General features: G+C 43.6%; 2 protein-coding genes across 2 annotated transcripts in view; one reads left to right on the top strand and one right to left on the bottom strand.

The window, feature by feature from the left end:
• myo10 (myosin X) overlaps positions 1-3,349 on the bottom strand; it is a 110,013-nt gene extending 106,664 nt beyond the window's left edge. Inside the window, exon 1 of the mRNA XM_070918307.1 lies at positions 2,901-3,349. Within this exon, the coding sequence (XP_070774408.1) occupies positions 2,901-2,921 (21 nt within the window). The 5' untranslated portion in view covers positions 2,922-3,349. The remainder of the gene's footprint in view (positions 1-2,900) is intronic.
• An 8,616-nt stretch (positions 3,350-11,965) lies between these two features.
• basp1 (brain abundant, membrane attached signal protein 1) overlaps positions 11,966-16,821 on the top strand; it is a 37,961-nt gene continuing 33,105 nt past the window's right edge. Inside the window, exon 1 of the mRNA XM_070919691.1 lies at positions 11,966-12,046. The gene's annotated coding sequence lies outside the window, so the exon portion shown is untranslated. The remainder of the gene's footprint in view (positions 12,047-16,821) is intronic.

Raw genomic sequence — 16,821 nt, 5'->3', positions numbered from 1 at the left:
AAAAAACTCTCCGAGCTTTGAGAACTCAATGGATCACATTAAAATTGATTTAAGTTGAGTGACGGGACATTAAGGTTTCTCATCTCTCAAAACACTGAGAAACACAGTGAGTTCAATGACTGCAGTCAAAGTCAGGATTCAATCAGAAAATTCAGAAGTAAACCTAAAAAGTTCTGGACAACATGAGAAGTTTTATAAACCCAATAATCTGTGATTAAAGCCAAAAAATCTGCAATCTGGTGACTTTTCAAGAATAAATCAGAAAAGTCTTTCCAAAAGCTAAAATCGAATATGTAGGATTAAACCTGAAATTTTGAGTTTAACAAAATTGAGAATTACATTTGAGATGTAAAATCTGAAATTTAAAACAAAATTATGGATTGAGCCCCAGAATGGTGGTTTCACGTGGCTTTTAAAGAATAAATCCTAAAACCTGAGTATTATAAACCATAAAAGTCCTGAAACATTTTGATTATACTCAAACATACTCTAGATTAAATTGAAATTTGGGACTAAACCACCACATTTTTGTAAAACCTGAAATTTCAGGTTTAAACTTGAACATCTGGGATTACACCTAAATATTGCTGTTTCAAAATGTACGTAAGACTTAATTCCAGACCAGACGTCACAACAAAACCTCCTGCAAACTAGAGCGCAGAATTAAAAACACAAAGCATTTACTGACATCAAAATGTACCCATGATGCTTTGTGGGTGTGAGTTTGCTCAGGTAATGAAGAGCCATGGGGAGTAGTTTTTTTACACAGTGTATTTACTAAGGGAGTAAACCAGTAACCTTAAGGAGGTTTCTCACAATAAGACAACGGTTACAGACTGGGAGCCCTTCATGAACAGAGCGTCTTTGTCCAGCCTCAGTCACTGTGGGTCCCTCATCTAAACTGTCCTCAGTATAAATATGAAACACTCCAGTTTCCTTCCCAGTTCAAATTCCTCTCTGCTCAAACTGTTGGCCTCCATGGAAGCTGGTTTACTTCCTTGTCAAATGCCCTTTTCCTTAAAGACTGGGCTCTTTGTTTCAGCTGCGATTAGCTGGCAGATATAAAGGCAGGCAGGCCGATATTTGAGACTATTGTGCACGCCTGCCTGCCTGCTTCTGGCACTCAGAAATATTCCCTCTCCCTCTAAGACTTCCAGGGAGAGAGCAACAGCCAGATGTACTCTCGTCATGAGACGGGCACAAAAAAGAAGCTTAAACCTCAGAGTGTTTGTTTTACTCAGCCTGAACGCTCTCACAAGCACCTATGAGCTCAGCGAGTCTTGTGACCTTTGGCCTTTCCTACAGCTGAAAACCTGACCGGATTTTTGAAAATGCATGAGAGCCAATGAGAAAGCGGGCAATCTTTCAACCAGGAAGCAGAAGAAGGGAACCGTTCAGCCGTTTAACCGTTACACCACCACCTGCAGACCTGAAGACAAACCGGTTTTAAATCTCTTTCAGTGTTGTGTTTTATTATCCAGAGCCAATCTGTCAGCCAAATGACAACCACAGAAGGAAAAGAAGAAACATTCAGGAATGAGTCAGGTGTTGCTGCCGTCACCTGGCCGACGTCACCGCCGAGAGGTGCGGATACTGATGTCGTAAATCGACCGCAACGAACGCTTATTAGCCATGAGTCACAGCTCGTGGAAGATTTACACAAGACGATCAGATTAACCACCTGACAGCCTGCGCTGAGCTCCATCATCGGGGGTGTTGTGGAGGACAAACCCACCTGCAACAAGACTGCAGAGCTCACCTGTTAGACCGACACGAACTGATCAAATCCATAAACGAAATTTGGATCAAGCTGCAAAGTCAGTGGGGCTGAAACTGCTGATTTATTCATATTTGATTCATTAATAAGTCATCTGATCAATCGCCGCTTCCTAGAGCCCACGCTGATGTCTTCAAATGTCTTGTTTTGTCAAAGTTAGTTAGTTTACGACCACAGAAGAGAGAAAAGCAGACAAAATCCTCACAACTGAGAACTTGGAACAAGTGGAAGTTCAGCATTTTCGCCTGAAAGGTGACTTCAACAACTAACAGAGTATCAAAATAGTTTAGTCTGAACTTTCTGTCAACGGATTCATTATTAACCGACTAATTGTTTCGGCTCTTTGTATGATGACGGGACCTTTTCAGGGAGATGAAAGCACGAATAACAGCTGAAGATGAACTTGAGACACAACTTAACAATGAGCGATACCAACATCTGTGAAGAGCTACAATAAAGCATCATCAGGACCCAAACAGCTGAGAGCAGCTGAAACACCCCCCCCCCCCCCCCCCCCCAAACTGTCCTTCATCACACATCCATTCAATAAAGGCTCTCTGCTGCTGGCCAATCAAAAGCTCCCGGTGGGACGCAGGTTCAGACTTCTATTAATAGCTTCGCAGGACTTTTCTTTTCTTGGAGGAAGCGAGAAAAGAGGTGCGGAAATACCAGAGATCCACTGGGACCCCGTCCAGCCCCCCCCCCCCCCCGTCTGACCAGCACAGTCCCTATGATACTCTCATATTCTTATGATATGCCTGCGGGGGCTTACAGTGCGTGTTGTGATCCCCTCGCCCCCATAAAACCCCGCAGATATTTGAATAGGAAGTCTCAGCACTGACTTTATGTTGACCTCATCGTGCTTAATTGTGTTTTATAACATTTCATTTCCATATTAAAGTATCTTCCAACAACTTGTTGGTGCTCGGCAGCGAGTTAAAGCTGTCTGTATCACACGTCTGTGTCCTGGTCTTCCCATGAGTGCTTAATAAACATGTTTCCATGATGTCCTGTAGGGGTTATTATAGGAAGCCTGAGGAGGAGAAGTCTGACTAACGCCACCAAGCAGAGCAGCGAGTCCCACATGTTGCATGAACGAGGCGGTAAACTGGAGCCTTCTTACCTCCGTGAAGAAACTGTCCATCGCCCTCGTTATTTTAATCCGCGAGGATTCACTGTGGGACACCGCGCGTCCCGTCAGTCCAACTCATGTGTCGTTAGTGTGACTCCACGCACAGCAAGGAAGCAGATCCGGGGGTCTCAGTCCATGGTCTTCCTCCTGAGCGTCCGCGGGATGGAGGACGGTCCGCCAGTCAGCGTGGAGCTACAGTAGTAAATTGACTCTTTGTTTCATGGGTTAGTCCTCCAGCAGAGACACCAGCAGTCCTTTAACAACTTTCGGGTCTCGTCCTCCTCCTCCTGGAGCCCAGACTCCTCTCTGCGCTCCTCTTCGCGTCTCCGCCTCCGCGCGTCCCGTTTGTCCACAGGTCAGTCTGGGTCGGTGGTCGGTTGTTCGGTCAACAGTCAAACGTGCAGCCGGAGAGAAGAACCGAGAGGCCGGTCGAACTTTGGAGACGCGCACTCAGTCAGTCAGTCAGTCAGACCGGCGGACAATAATCCTGAAGCTCCACCTCCCCACCCAGCACCCTCCTCCTCCTCCTCCTCCTCCTCCTCCTCCTGCAGCCCCCCCCCCCTGTCTCTCTGACTCCTCCTGCTGTCAGGATGCGGAGTCCGGAGCTGACAGACTGGAGGTGATGTTTGCAGGTTTATTTTAACAGTTTGAACAGTGGAGGGTTTGGTTGGACATCCTGGTCAAAGAGACTGTAGTTCATGAAATGAAACTTAAATACATAAAACAGCTGAAGTTAAACAGCTACTAAATGGACCTTGAGCTGAGATTGTTTTGTCAGCTGTTATTAAAAGTGCTGATGTAGATCAAGTGATTTGATCGAAAGCTCCAGAACAGTCACTAAATGCAGTTTGTGGTGAGATTTTTATCAACAAATACATTTTGGTTTAAGAGGATGGGAGAGAATTTCAGGAAACAATATCTCTAAGTCTTTCTTGACCTTTGAAATCCCAACTCAAGGTCCACTTACTAGTTTTTGTCTGGAGCTTCCAACAGTATGACATGGTCTTCATAAGGGGACGGGGGTTTTCTCAGTTCTCGTCAAAGTGCTCAACGGTCAACAGCCGTGTCAACTGAGCAAACTCCATCTGCTGATGAAGACCATGTGGTATGACTGAAAGCTCAGGAAACAGCTAGCAAGAGGAGCTTTTGTTGGGATTGTTTAGTCAAAGTGTTTTTTCAGTATCTTAGAAGAACAATGAAGTTATTTTCTGTTTTATTTGTTTATCACCATCATTTAATATCTTTTTTTAATTTATATTTGAGATCTCATGACAAGCTGGTGGTGACCAGAATAAACAGTCTATAAATATATGTAATGTAATAAGATGCGACATTAGAGAGTGAATGAGAAAATGGCAAATTAAGATTCACAAATATCTGTACGCTATGCTGTTAAAATCCTGATAACATAAAGGATCTTCTTTCTCTTTCTTTGTTGTTGAGAAGGATCATTTCTCACATCTTTATTTAATATTCACATCTTTTTAAAAACAAGTTTCTGGATCCCTGAAAGCCCAAAAGATGCTGAGATGGTTCATATCAAACAGACACATTTACACAATCGTGATGATGAACACACTGAAGATGAGTCACATTTTGTTTCTTCCTCCATCAAACATTTGTCATGTTGCTGCTGGGGAGAGAGTTTATTCTTTGTTTTTGGCTTAAAATATGAATTATGTCTTCTTCTTCTTCTTCTTCTTCTTCTTCTTCTTTTATGGCCCCGTCAGTTTTGGAAACCATGTCAGGTTTTCTGGTTTTCATTTGAGATCCGATGACAAACATTTGACATCACTTGAAGTTTGAAGCCTGTGACTCGACACGCAGCGTCAGTCTGATGTGATAATGAGCTATAAGGTGGAGCATTAACATGCAGGCTGTAGGTTAACAACGCTGAGCCTTCATGTCTAATCCAAACACAGGAGTGTGTGTGTGTGTGTGTGTGTGTGTGTGTGTGTGTGTGTGTGTGTGTGTGTGTGTGTGTGTGTGTGTGTGTGGTTTACCCCTTGCCTTACTCAGCACACAGAATGACCCCTGACCCTGCTGGTTTTGGGCCCCAGGGCTCCTCCAGACGTCCATCCTGTCATTTCAGACTTAGCGCCCCCTGCTGCTGACTGGTAGGAGAGCAGCAAACCTGAGTGCCCCCCCCCCAAGTTTTCCTGACAAGTCAGAAAGATGAGAGAGGACGGTGTGGAGTTTCTGATATTCTCCTGAACGGTTTCATTTATAATCTCATGAGATGCAGGAGATGTGGTTCAACTGTGGAGCCTTTGTATTCAAGCGCTCTGGGCCTGTTTTGAACTTGTCCAACACCGAAACCACAATGTTGCATGCGGCCTTGCAATCCTGTGACTATCAGCAGCTCGTCAAAGAGCGGTAACGCAGTCTGAGCCAGCCTGGGAAAAGAGAAGTGTAGGAGGAGGCGCACGTTTGACGTCTTATCTTCAGAAAGCTGAGCAGAACGAGGTGAAGCAGGTCTGCAGCGACGATCCTGTTCCGCTAACTCTGCATGCGCTCTATCAAAAAGTCCATCATGGGAGCCAAACACATCGGGCTAGTTGCACTTGGGTGTGTTCTGGAGGTTTTGAGGGAGCCAACTTGCACACTGAATTGGGTGGAGAGTTACTGTAGATCCAGCTAACATTACATACATTACATCTCAAATCTGGTTTATATCTGCTGACCAAGGATGCTGAATTTATGTCAATGCTGGGCCAAGAATATCTGGCTACCTGAACTTCATCCTCATGTCTGATTTTTTGTTTGTATTTTGTTTTGAAAATCATATCAACATGCACTAATTTAGATAGTGAGTAACTGAGATAAGGACAGTGATGTAAACATGTATAGTTCACCTCGCTAATACAAACTGGATTATTAAACAGTCCTACTATAAGCCAGAGCCTCTGTGTAATCAGTCAAAGGGTTTAGTCAAAAATCCCTCTGAAAAACAACCTAACTTTGAAAATGTCACAACAATGAAGTGCTCGGTAACTCAGGGGGCCTCTGAAGCGTCTGTGCCCAGCGGCCCATCAGCTCATCATCTGTCCAAACTGCTGTCCAATGAAGAAACTACATGTGAATGACTGCTTACAAACCTTGGATGACATGTTAAGCAGTTAAGCAGGCAACGAGGACCAACCAGTGAGCACAGATATGCAGCTCAAAAGCATGTTTAGACATCTTTCTCTTGTTTCAACAGCCTTTCCATGACTATATACAGTATACACTATAGAACGTCTAGTTGGGATCTAGTCGTTGAAATGATGTTGAAACAACCGTTAAACTTGAAAATGATCCCAGTTTAACCCTCATGTCTCAACGTGTTTGACCCGCAAATCATCAAATCAAAGCTGGGAAATAAAATGAAGATAAAAACTGCAACATTGCCAGAAATTGCAAAGAAAACCAAATGTAGGTGGGACATCAATCTGAAATTATTCTAAACAATAAGACCTGTTCGTTGCTTTGGTTAATGTCCTCTACATCAATACACAGCAGTGATGATGGACCTCCAAGTAAGTGCCTTAAGTTATCAGGCTCTGGGCGTTTTCTTGCCTCACCTCTTGTTAATGCATTCTCACAGCAGAAAGGTGTTCTCCACCCGTTATTACTTTCCAAAGGTTACCTGTCTGTCACCTCAGTCACCCTTCACCTCTCATTCCCCACCGCTGACAGAGGTTAAGTAACACTCATTCCCAGTGGCGATGGTCTTTAAGCCCCTGAGGATTCCTCAGTCAGGGTCAAACTGGATTTGGAGTGGGGAATGAGCTCAGCTCACCTTTACACGCACAATAACGCGAACACAGCTCCACCTCTGCTCTCCACCTTTTGTGTCAAGGATTTTTGGGAGTTGACATGTAGGTGTTGAGTTTGAGGGAAACACTGATCCGTCTCTTGAGTGATGAGGAGCTGCAGAGCCACATACCCGTTAGGTAACCTCTGCACGTTTTAGCCTGTTTACTACAAATCACACATGCTTTACATCACATGATGCTGCTGTTAGAATTTCAAATATTCATTGACTTTTCAAATCAGTTTTAATGGGAACCAGTGGATGCTTTGAACATGAAATACATCCAGGAATCTAAAGCTGATTAGCATGCATTTTTACAACAGTTAGCAAAAGTATTGATTCGCAGTTAAAGAGTTCAAATGTGCAGAAAAAGTTTAACCAACTTCTTCACTTCAGCTCACAACAAAATGAACAGATGTTCTGTTTGAACTGCAGAGCAGCTTTGTGAGCAGCGTGTCACACATAATTACTTTGATATTTTGCGTTGCTTATTTACATGATTTTCTTGGGTTAAGTTTATGGTTTAGATTGATTACACTCTTACAATTTTACTATGTGTTATTACAAGCTAATGCAAAAAAAATCGATGGTTTAGCTGACTAACTGAGAATTCTCCACCTGTTGATCTGATGAAGATCATGAAATGTGGTTGAAAGCTAACTATTGTTTCCACATTAAATTAGTTTAGTTTAGTTTATGAAAGCTAGGTCCGGCTAGGTTCCATTAGTTATAGGTTACGTTAGGTCACATTTGGGACGGTTTAGTTCAGATTTGTTTAGTCATTGTTCATCCATCCACCAAGACTCCTCAGTAACTGTATTTCTGACAATGCCCACGATGTCATCTTTCCTTGGTGGTCTTCCTCGTCTTCGTCTTCCCAGCCCTCGCTGTCCAGCAGGTGACTCCACCTGTCCACCTGTTATCTTCGACTCTTCTGACATGTTATTCTCTCGGGGAGTTTTTATATTAAGTTAAGTTAAAGCCACTACTGTACATGTAGAAATTGAAAATTCCCAGTGATTGAACATCAGCAGAAAATATTGACTTTTGACAGCTGAAATATGAAGTGTATCAGTACAGGCTGAGATCTCTAACCGGTCAAACACTTTAAAGGAGATTCAAGCAGCAGCATGGCAAAAGACGGGACCGCTACTGCCTTGTTTCCCTGGACCGATCATCTCATCGCCGAGAAGTACCGGAGGATTTCAGGAGCCGGTTGTCTCTTGTTGTTTGATTCTTTGCCAGCATCCCCAAACCTCCAAACGCCCCAAAACAGGATGAGGAAGACAAACATTTCCTGTGGCCGTTTCAGACTTCTACCAAAGATGTGAGATAACGTGGCCGGGACTCCTGCTTTTCTGCTCAGTGTGTTAGTGGTGAAGCCAAAACAGACTTCCTCCAGCCGGCATCATGCTGAGAGGAAGACAGCGAGAGTGGAGGACTGACAACGACACATAGCAGACATGAAACATCTGGATCAGCTGGATTTATGGTTGTGCACATAGCTTTGGAGCATATGCATGGCTTCACTGCGGCTGACATTCACCAAAAACTCAAAACTACACATCAGGTCTACGACGTCTACAGAGACCACGTGGAGACCGCAAGAACTGTGCTTGGTCCTCCTGGGTTGTTGGTGTGTGCAGGTTTATGATGATTTGTTGAGTTTAAGTAAATTGAAGAAAGACTCAGTTATCAGCTCCTTTTCTGCACAGCTGTAGTGGACCAGCCTCTCAGCCCCCCACAAGCCCAGCAATAATCTTTTGGAGATGCCCTCAGTGGTTCCTGATACACCTTCAGGGACCAAAGACTCCTCAGAGACTGAAGGAGGGAGGGAGGGAGGGAGGGGGAGCTTGATAATTACTTGCAGTCAAGCCTGTCTCCAACTCCCTGTGATTACCGAAATGTTAAATGTTGATCTTAACCACTTACTGACAAATGATGACGCAGCAAACTCTTTCAATCTGGGCAGGGCACGACAAGCCCGGTTATTACTATTAACCCCCAAACTCTTGGAAATGGTGAAAATACTAGGACAAAGGAGAGTTCTTTCTGGTTTTTGTAGGCCTTCTTGTAAAGACACTAAATGGTGACAGATACTTTCTACACTGATGAAGTTGTGTCTGTGAAAGTTCATCTCAGTCCTTCAGGTGGTATGAAGTCATTGGAATTTATTATGGCAGTATATTAATAAGAAAAGCCCGTAGCTAAAGCTGTCATAACCCTTAAATAACTTTTCCTTAAGTTGTTCAAGTCAAAAAGTGTAACATTAAACCACAGATTTTCATTTGAGTTCTGCTTCTCAGAGTGAACAACATCAGAGGGATCCGAAGAACCAAATTCAGTGAAAAAGTGACGAGTTAAAGAGAGAAAAGAAAGAAAACAGATATCATTCACACCTGGTGGTGTGTATTAGCACGCAGCACATTCGGCTCAGAGGCATCCATCGGTTCCTGCAGTAGACTTGAGTTCGGGACGATCTGCACGGTGTAATTGATGCTTAAATAATGGTGATGACTGTGGTTTGTCTGTCATGGCACATCACCAGAAGCAAACGCTTCAAAGCTGCTTTTGAACTTGACTCTGATGTTCGAAACAGTTTCTTTTTTTAACTTCAGGCCGTATCTTCACTTTAATAAATCTCTCTGTTCGCTGTGTGGCAACGACAGACTCTTCAATTCAGACTGATAATCAAAGGTGTAGACGTGCGTTGAGGCGGATGATTCAGCTGCAAATGAAAAACAAGCAGTGGAAGGGAAACGCTGTCCAGCTGTGCTTGTTGTTGGTGCTCACATCATCACATGCACCTTTAGTTGTTGCATGCTGTTGAGCACCAAACTGGCACCAAATGAACTGATAAATATAAAGATAAAAATCCAATAAAAGACAAATGTATAAAAAGAAATGATTTGTGCTGGCTAGATAAACATCTTCATCGTTCCCTCCATTGTCCTCATGAGGTGGCATAACTTTTTGAAGTTCATATCTCAGCACATGAAACCAGAACTATCTCTTTATGGGTGTTATTGAGTGAAGCTTTCTGCAATTTGGGTGAACTGACCCTTTAAGATAAACAGTTTAGAGGCTTGTGCAGCCTTGTTGGTGGTATGTGCTCAGTGCCGTCAGGTTTAGTGCTGGATGTTAGGAAACAGGGTCAGTTATAGTTCATAAGCAGTTCTCTGCAGTGGGATCATCTCAACACGCAGGATTTACCAGCAGCCCTGAGCAGAGGTCAGGGACAGCCGGGTCAGTCAGGTCACAGCGTCTTCCAGAACAAACTGGTTTCTCCCTAATCCCCACATACTTCCTGCTGGAGGGAGGGGAGGGGGCTGCGGTTAGCTGGTCTTCACCCTGGGAATCCCTCCAGAGCAGCTGAGATGTTGATAACAAACTGCTGAATCTCGATCTGACACTCACGGAGGAGAAAGATGTATTTTAGTAGTAAAAGAAGTGATACCAGAGTGTAGAACTGTTTCGTTAAAGTCCTGCATATAAACTTGTACTTTAGTCAAAGTATTAACAGTAAAAGTACTCACAGTGTCAAATGATCCCAGTTCAGTTCAGATAATGTGTAAATCTCGTCGTGTCATCCAGCAGAAACATAAGGCTGTTTGTCCTAAAGGGTTTCACCTTTTAGAGACTCAGGATTGTTTCCCTGCAGCACTCTGTTAATCTCATCCAGAAGTCTCTCCGCTGCGTCCAACAAACAGGACAATATTTGCCTCTGAAATGTGGTTGAGGAAAAGTGCAACAGCACTGAAGCAGAGAGCTGGAGGAGACGTACACACAGAGGAGGCGAGTTCGTGGCTGAACAGGTGAATTCCTACACTTCAGGTGAGCTCAATCAAACAAACACACCGGATCATCAGGAGACGCCTCCTAAAAGGTCTCCAAAAGACAAATGAAAGGCCTCGACTCTTTGCTAACACTGCCATCTAGTGTCTAAATGTCAGTACTACGAAGCAGCATGGACAGCCCTGACGTTACACTGCACTGACGCTTTGCTTTGGTACATACAAAGTACATCTTCAGTGTCTCAAAAAGCACTAAACTTGTATGCTTTTTAAAATTGATTTTACTTTTAACATGTCATTGAGATTGGTTTTGACACAGGAGATATTTGCATAAAGAAAGGCCACCTTTTTAGCATTATTAGTGCTAAAACAATTAATCCAATTCTTGACTTGTCGATGGACATAAATCTAATTTAAAAAAAGGTAAATGAGCCATTGCATTATTATTCATTATTAGTATTTATCATTAGGCACTATGCTCAATATCTTCTGGTTCCAGCTTCTCAAATGTAAGGATTTACTGCTTTTCTTTGGTTCACATCTTTGTAAACTGGAATATATTTGGATTCTGAATGGTTGCTCAGACATAACAATGTACCTGAGAGCTGGACGAAAAGGCTTTTGTTGCATAGATGTAAGGAGCTAATAGTGATGATGCATTGCACAGATTAAACCCAACTTTGCTTACACTCTGAGGTGTCAATAATTTAACATCCTGACAGGGAACAACTTCAAAGTGATGAAGGGATTAGGTACATTTCACTTTTTTATTTTTATTTTTTTACCTAAAATGCAGAAAGTATTTACTGGTCAGATTTAATTAAACAAACGATGTCAAGTGCACTCATTTGTGCATCAACAAGTGCATCCAGAGTACCAACAAGTCCTCCAAACTGACCGACAGAAGCGGGCTGCAGCCGCAGTGGACGGCAGGGGGCGCACAGAGACAACGAACACGGACAGACTGACGGGGGATGGAGGAGTATTTCCACTAAAACAAGCGCAGAGAAATTTACATTCCCATCCAGGGCGCAATAAAAAAAAACCCGGGGTAGTTATTTACTAATAACACAAATCCACCATGAAGAAGAGATTTGAGACAGAAACAATACTCATTAAGTGCTCTGAATATTTTTGGTGCAAGTAACGTCCTCTATTGTAACCAATGTTGGAGGGAATATTATTGGAATATTACAGTGACAGCGATGTGATTATGGATCACATTAAAGTGTCACATTGTCTCCACAAACTCTCACGGCGCGTCGCGGTGCTTTATTCGATATTATAGAAAGACTCAGACTGTAAAATACGTTTTCTTCACGAGGAACATTTGGATGGTGCCTCTGCTGTGTGCGTGCGTGCACAGTCCACGCGCATGCACGTACGTATGGATGCGTGTGCGCGCAGGCGGAGGATCGCCGAGTCGAACCGCACCGTGCAGCAGGCACAAGCCGCTGGGCGCGCAGGAGAAGCCGCAAAAAATTACAGCAGCCGCTACTTGAAACTGCGAGGAGAGCAGAGGGAGCGTCGGAACTTGAGTGTGCACGGTAAGAGCCGCTTTATTCTCCCCCTTTTCTCCGCAAAAGAGCGCTCTGGATGCTTGTGGCTATTTTATTTTAATTTTTTTTCCATCCCTTTTGTCTTTTTCCATCCCTCCATCTGGGGAGCACGCTGCGTGCAGGAGTGAGGGAAGTCAGACAAAAGATCCGGTGGATTTGATGGAAGAAAATAAGAAAATAGAACAAAAAGTGAGCTGAAATGGAAAATTTAGCAATTCCAGAAATGAATTCTTCTTCTATGCTGCCTTTTCCAGGCGAAGAAAAATGTGCACGAGCTTCAAAAAGGGGTGTGTACAGTAGTCTGGAGGAACACGCGCTTCACCCTCAGACACAGATTCTGGTTTTTCACACTTTTATTGAAGAAAAATGCGCTTCAGGAGCGTCTCCTCGCGCGCTCCACGCACTCTTTCTTATTTATTGATTGCCCTGATATTGTTTATGGTTATATCATTTCCGCAGGCTGCTGGAGGCAACGCAAAGGGGAGCATTTCTTTCTTCATGATTTACAGCCAGTAAACAGTTGAACATCCAGAAATGAGAGGAGCCCCCTGCTCGCCCCACCTCTTTGTCTGTGTGGAGGTGTGACACCATTTGGCTGCATGAAGCCGGCACGCTCATAAACACACATATCACACGCATCCAGCGTCTCTAACCAGATTATGTCATGATTCAGATGAATTATTGATCTCATATATCCGTTTTATTGCACTGAGAAGAAGAAGTAGGAGGATGGAGGAGAAAGAGGAGGGGGAGACGTGGATTTGGGGAGCGTCTGTGGGATGGGGGGGTGGGGGGTGATGGTGAATTGGGGGTGTACCTGAATAACCCCCCCCTCCGCGAACACAGACATTAAGTTCATCCCTCCACTCCGCTTCTGCTGCATCGATGTTGCATGTTATTTCAGCAGCGAGTCAAACTTTATTAGCCATCCTCCGTCGGTTAATTGCCTGGTCCTTTGTTTGCCGCGGCACGCATGCGCACTGGAAGTAGGGTGTGGATGGGAGAGATGCCACCTTGCCTATCAATAGGATGGAGAGGAGGAGGAGGAGGAGGATGGAGGGGTTTTAATTCTTGGTCTGTTTGTTTAATCTGGAGGGAAAATGGTTATAGAAATAAAATGAGCTTTTTGTTTTGTGGCGGTGGATCGTGTGTGTGTGTGTGTGTGTGTGTGTGTGTGTGTGTGTGTGTGTGTGTTGGGAGATGCTAGACGGCGGTTTGTGTGGAGTGATGGTGATGCTGTATCACAACTAGACCGTTGTTTCAGTGTAATATCATTCACTAGATTACAGTGATGCCGCGGTGCTGAAATAATGAGTCCATTCATTGATTAGTTGAAATAAAGAAAATTAATAAACAGCAATGCTGATAATCAATTAATCGTTAAAGCAGAAATGCCAAATATTCTCTGTTTCCATGTGAAGATTTGCTGTTCTCTGCTTCATATCTTTGGAAACTGAATATTTGGGGGTTTTGATGGAGATTTTTCACAATTTTCTGTCCTTTTATAAACTAAAGGACTAATCGATTATTCAGAGAAATAACTCCATGTGAGGTCAATATAGTTTCTTATACCTCAGTGATTCTCCTATGATCGTCATGTGTATCTGCTGAATTCAACACATATATTTTAGAGAAATTGCTGTATGTAATATGTTTGTTATCCTCCATTATGTCGCCAAAGTATCCATGATATATAGTATTTATGTAATACTCAATTCAATACTCATTCAGCTGATAATTATTGTATACTTTTGTTTAAGGAAAGGTTGAAGTGTACCTGTACTTTGTGTTGTTTATTTCTTCTTCTATATTCTGATTTCATACAGTAGCACTGTCCTATACAATAACCACAATACCCTAATATGATATACTCTGATATACTCAAACCCCTTCACATAACATGACTTGTATATTTTAACTTCCTATAGTAGCATAATATTCTTGTAATATTACAATAGGGACTGATTTTCTATACCAATAATACTTTAATGGGGCCTTATAGTAAGTGTACTCCCATCATAGTATAGTGCACCATAATGTGACGATATTTTGGAGATAAGTGTTTGAAAAAGTCATTGATAATGTGAATGTAGGGAGCATTCTGATTGGCTCACACGCTGCCATGTGACTGTGACATCATATGTCTTCACCCTCTGTCACACATGTTTCCGCTCTACTGACAGCTGTCGATTAAAGCCAAACATGCCTTCAAAGGAAAACGTTAATAGTAGTAATATTAATAATGATGATAATGAATTCACTGACAGCACGCAAACGTAATCTACATCATGATATCAGAAAAAAACATCATTGTGAAATCAGTGCGAGATCAGTACGTCCACGTGAAGCTCCACAGGGACTTGTTGAAGTGTTTGCAGCAGTGGTCTCCCTCTGAGCGGTGTTATAAGATCACCACGGCAACGGGGGACTGTAGTATTGTGTCCCGTCTGTCTGGCTGCTGATTGGCTCTCATAAATCCACAAACAGCAACCTGATGAGAAGTTATGACGGTGACTCATCCATTACCGCCGCCGTCGGCTGCTCAAGGTGTGTGTGTGTGTGTGTGTGTGTGTGTGTGTGTGTGTCGGAGAGGAGAGAAGAGACAAAGCAGTGATAGCTCGCTCGCCCTCCCTCTCTCTGCGTCACATACACTGTCTGAAACATGTCGTACTCTTTTCTGTCGTTGACGTTATAGGGGTCATAACAGCGAGGTAGACTGTGTGTGTGTGTGTGTGTGTGAGAGACCCTGCAGGTCTCAAAAGGTCCCCTCTTTGTCTGTGTTTGCGCCCCCCCCCCCCCCCCCCCCCCTCTCTCCTGCAGAGATGTCAAATATTTAAAAAAAACAAAAACACTGTCTGTGGAGGCTCCAGTGAGTCATGTGATCAACAGGATCACTTTCATACGACGCAGCGTCAGTCTTAATTAGCCCATCGGCCTGCGTGTGATGCAGACAGACGCTGGTTAACTCACAGAGAGGAGCTGAAGCGGGACAATGGGAGGCTGCAGCTGCTGCTCAATGCACATGCAACTGAGGGTGTGTGTGTGTGTGTGTGTGTAGAGGAAGGTGGGGAATGGGTGCAGCTGCAGGTTGAGTCACCACTGCTGCTACTACTGTCACTACTGCTGGAAAAATATATTTTTACACAACTGGGTCTGTTTTTGGTCCTGAAATTCTCATAAGAAAAGTTTATTGAGTTGAGTTTATTGTTAGTATGAATTGGGGACATTTGAGGCTTACCTTGGTTTGGTAAAAGGGGAACTGTGGGGGGGGGACTACTACGCATGTGAAAAAAGCCTCTTGTAGCTTCGGAGGTAGCTGCACAAAATAACTCTCTCGGGTGATGTCACTTGAGTCAGCCTCGGTCGGGGCTGAAGACTGAAGTTTGAAAATGAAAAACATCTGAAAGAGGTGGAGTTAGAAAGAAGTGAGCTCACCAGACTTCAGTCGCAGCTCCTCGTCTCTGCTGCAGGCTGGAGGCTCAAGGCTACGTTAGCCGCTAGTAGCATGACACACCAAAAGTCTCCCAAAAGGAAGTGAGGCCTGCGAGCGAGTTCAGGCGGTCAGTTCGGTCAGCAGTGACTCTTTTCCGCCGTCACTTGCTGCTGCTGCTGCTGATCTTCACCCAGCATCCACCTGTAGGCTCTGAGTTTATACTCCCTGCTTGGCGACAAGCGAGGTGAGAGCAAATACCAATGCTTTACGTATTCTACGTTCATATTATAATCCACTGAGTTGGCTGAGCTACTTTTACTGCTACTAGTGCTACCACTGCTGCATTTCCCACGTGTTAAAATGTATTTGTGGATGCCCAACATCCAACATTTGGTCATCTGCAAACAGGCAACCATCACTAAGATTGCTGCATTAGTGTACAGGTGTTTCCTCAGTTTAATGCTAATGCTCATGAGTACCATCATTATGAAGTGAATGCTTAATACTTTCATAGTTGGACGTGCTGTTGCAGGAGGCAGCTCCTGTTTGTATTGAATGAGTCGGGCTGTGAAATGGGGAAGTGAGTTTCTTGGCAAGCAGCCACAGTTAGCAGCCAATTGTTTTATGTTGTTTGACAGAGCAGCTCACAGCAGCGTGAAGGTATTAATGTTAAGTGTTGGCGGAGCGTTTATGCTCTAGAAAGAGTCCACGAGCTGCAGGGAAACCAGGAGACGTTTCTGTATCACACGTGTAGCTTTTAAACTTGATAAGACTTTCAGACTCTGCATGTGGCCAAACTGCCTCTGTTTGACAGCCGTCCAGTGTCCGTCATTGCAGCATACTGGGCCGACTGGAATGAGGAAGTTTCCATTTCATTTCAAAGGAAGCATGACACTGTATTAAATTACTGTAAACTCTAAAAGTTTATTTTGGTGCTGTTTATGCTGAAGTGGAGCAGAGGGTTTACAGGGAGGATGGAGGCGGCGTGACCATCATCAGGAATTTTCATTTCCCAACAACATGGTCGCCTGCTGCCTCACAGTTTATATCTGACTGTCTTTTTATAGATGTTATAATGAGTAGCACAGAGTCATAGGACGTCCCACTGAGGACGCTGGGGTCGTGTCCTCAGCGTCCTCAGTGTTTTGTCTGGGACGTTGGAGGTTTTAGATGACTACAGTTGAAAATTACACAAAGGTCGAGTCAACATCTTTAAATATGACTACCTTTTCCACAATTGTTATGCATTTCATAGAGGATAGTTTCCAATGAAGACTGTTTATAGAGAGTTTTGCTATCCCATATATATCTTGCTTATGTGTCATCCTGA

This window comes from Enoplosus armatus, chromosome 14 (assembly GCF_043641665.1).
Source record: "Enoplosus armatus isolate fEnoArm2 chromosome 14, fEnoArm2.hap1, whole genome shotgun sequence".
In the NCBI taxonomy this organism is placed as follows: Eukaryota; Metazoa; Chordata; class Actinopteri; order Centrarchiformes; family Enoplosidae; genus Enoplosus; species Enoplosus armatus.
Note: the sequence above shows the minus strand (reverse complement) of the source record. Positions and strands in the feature narration are given on the sequence as shown.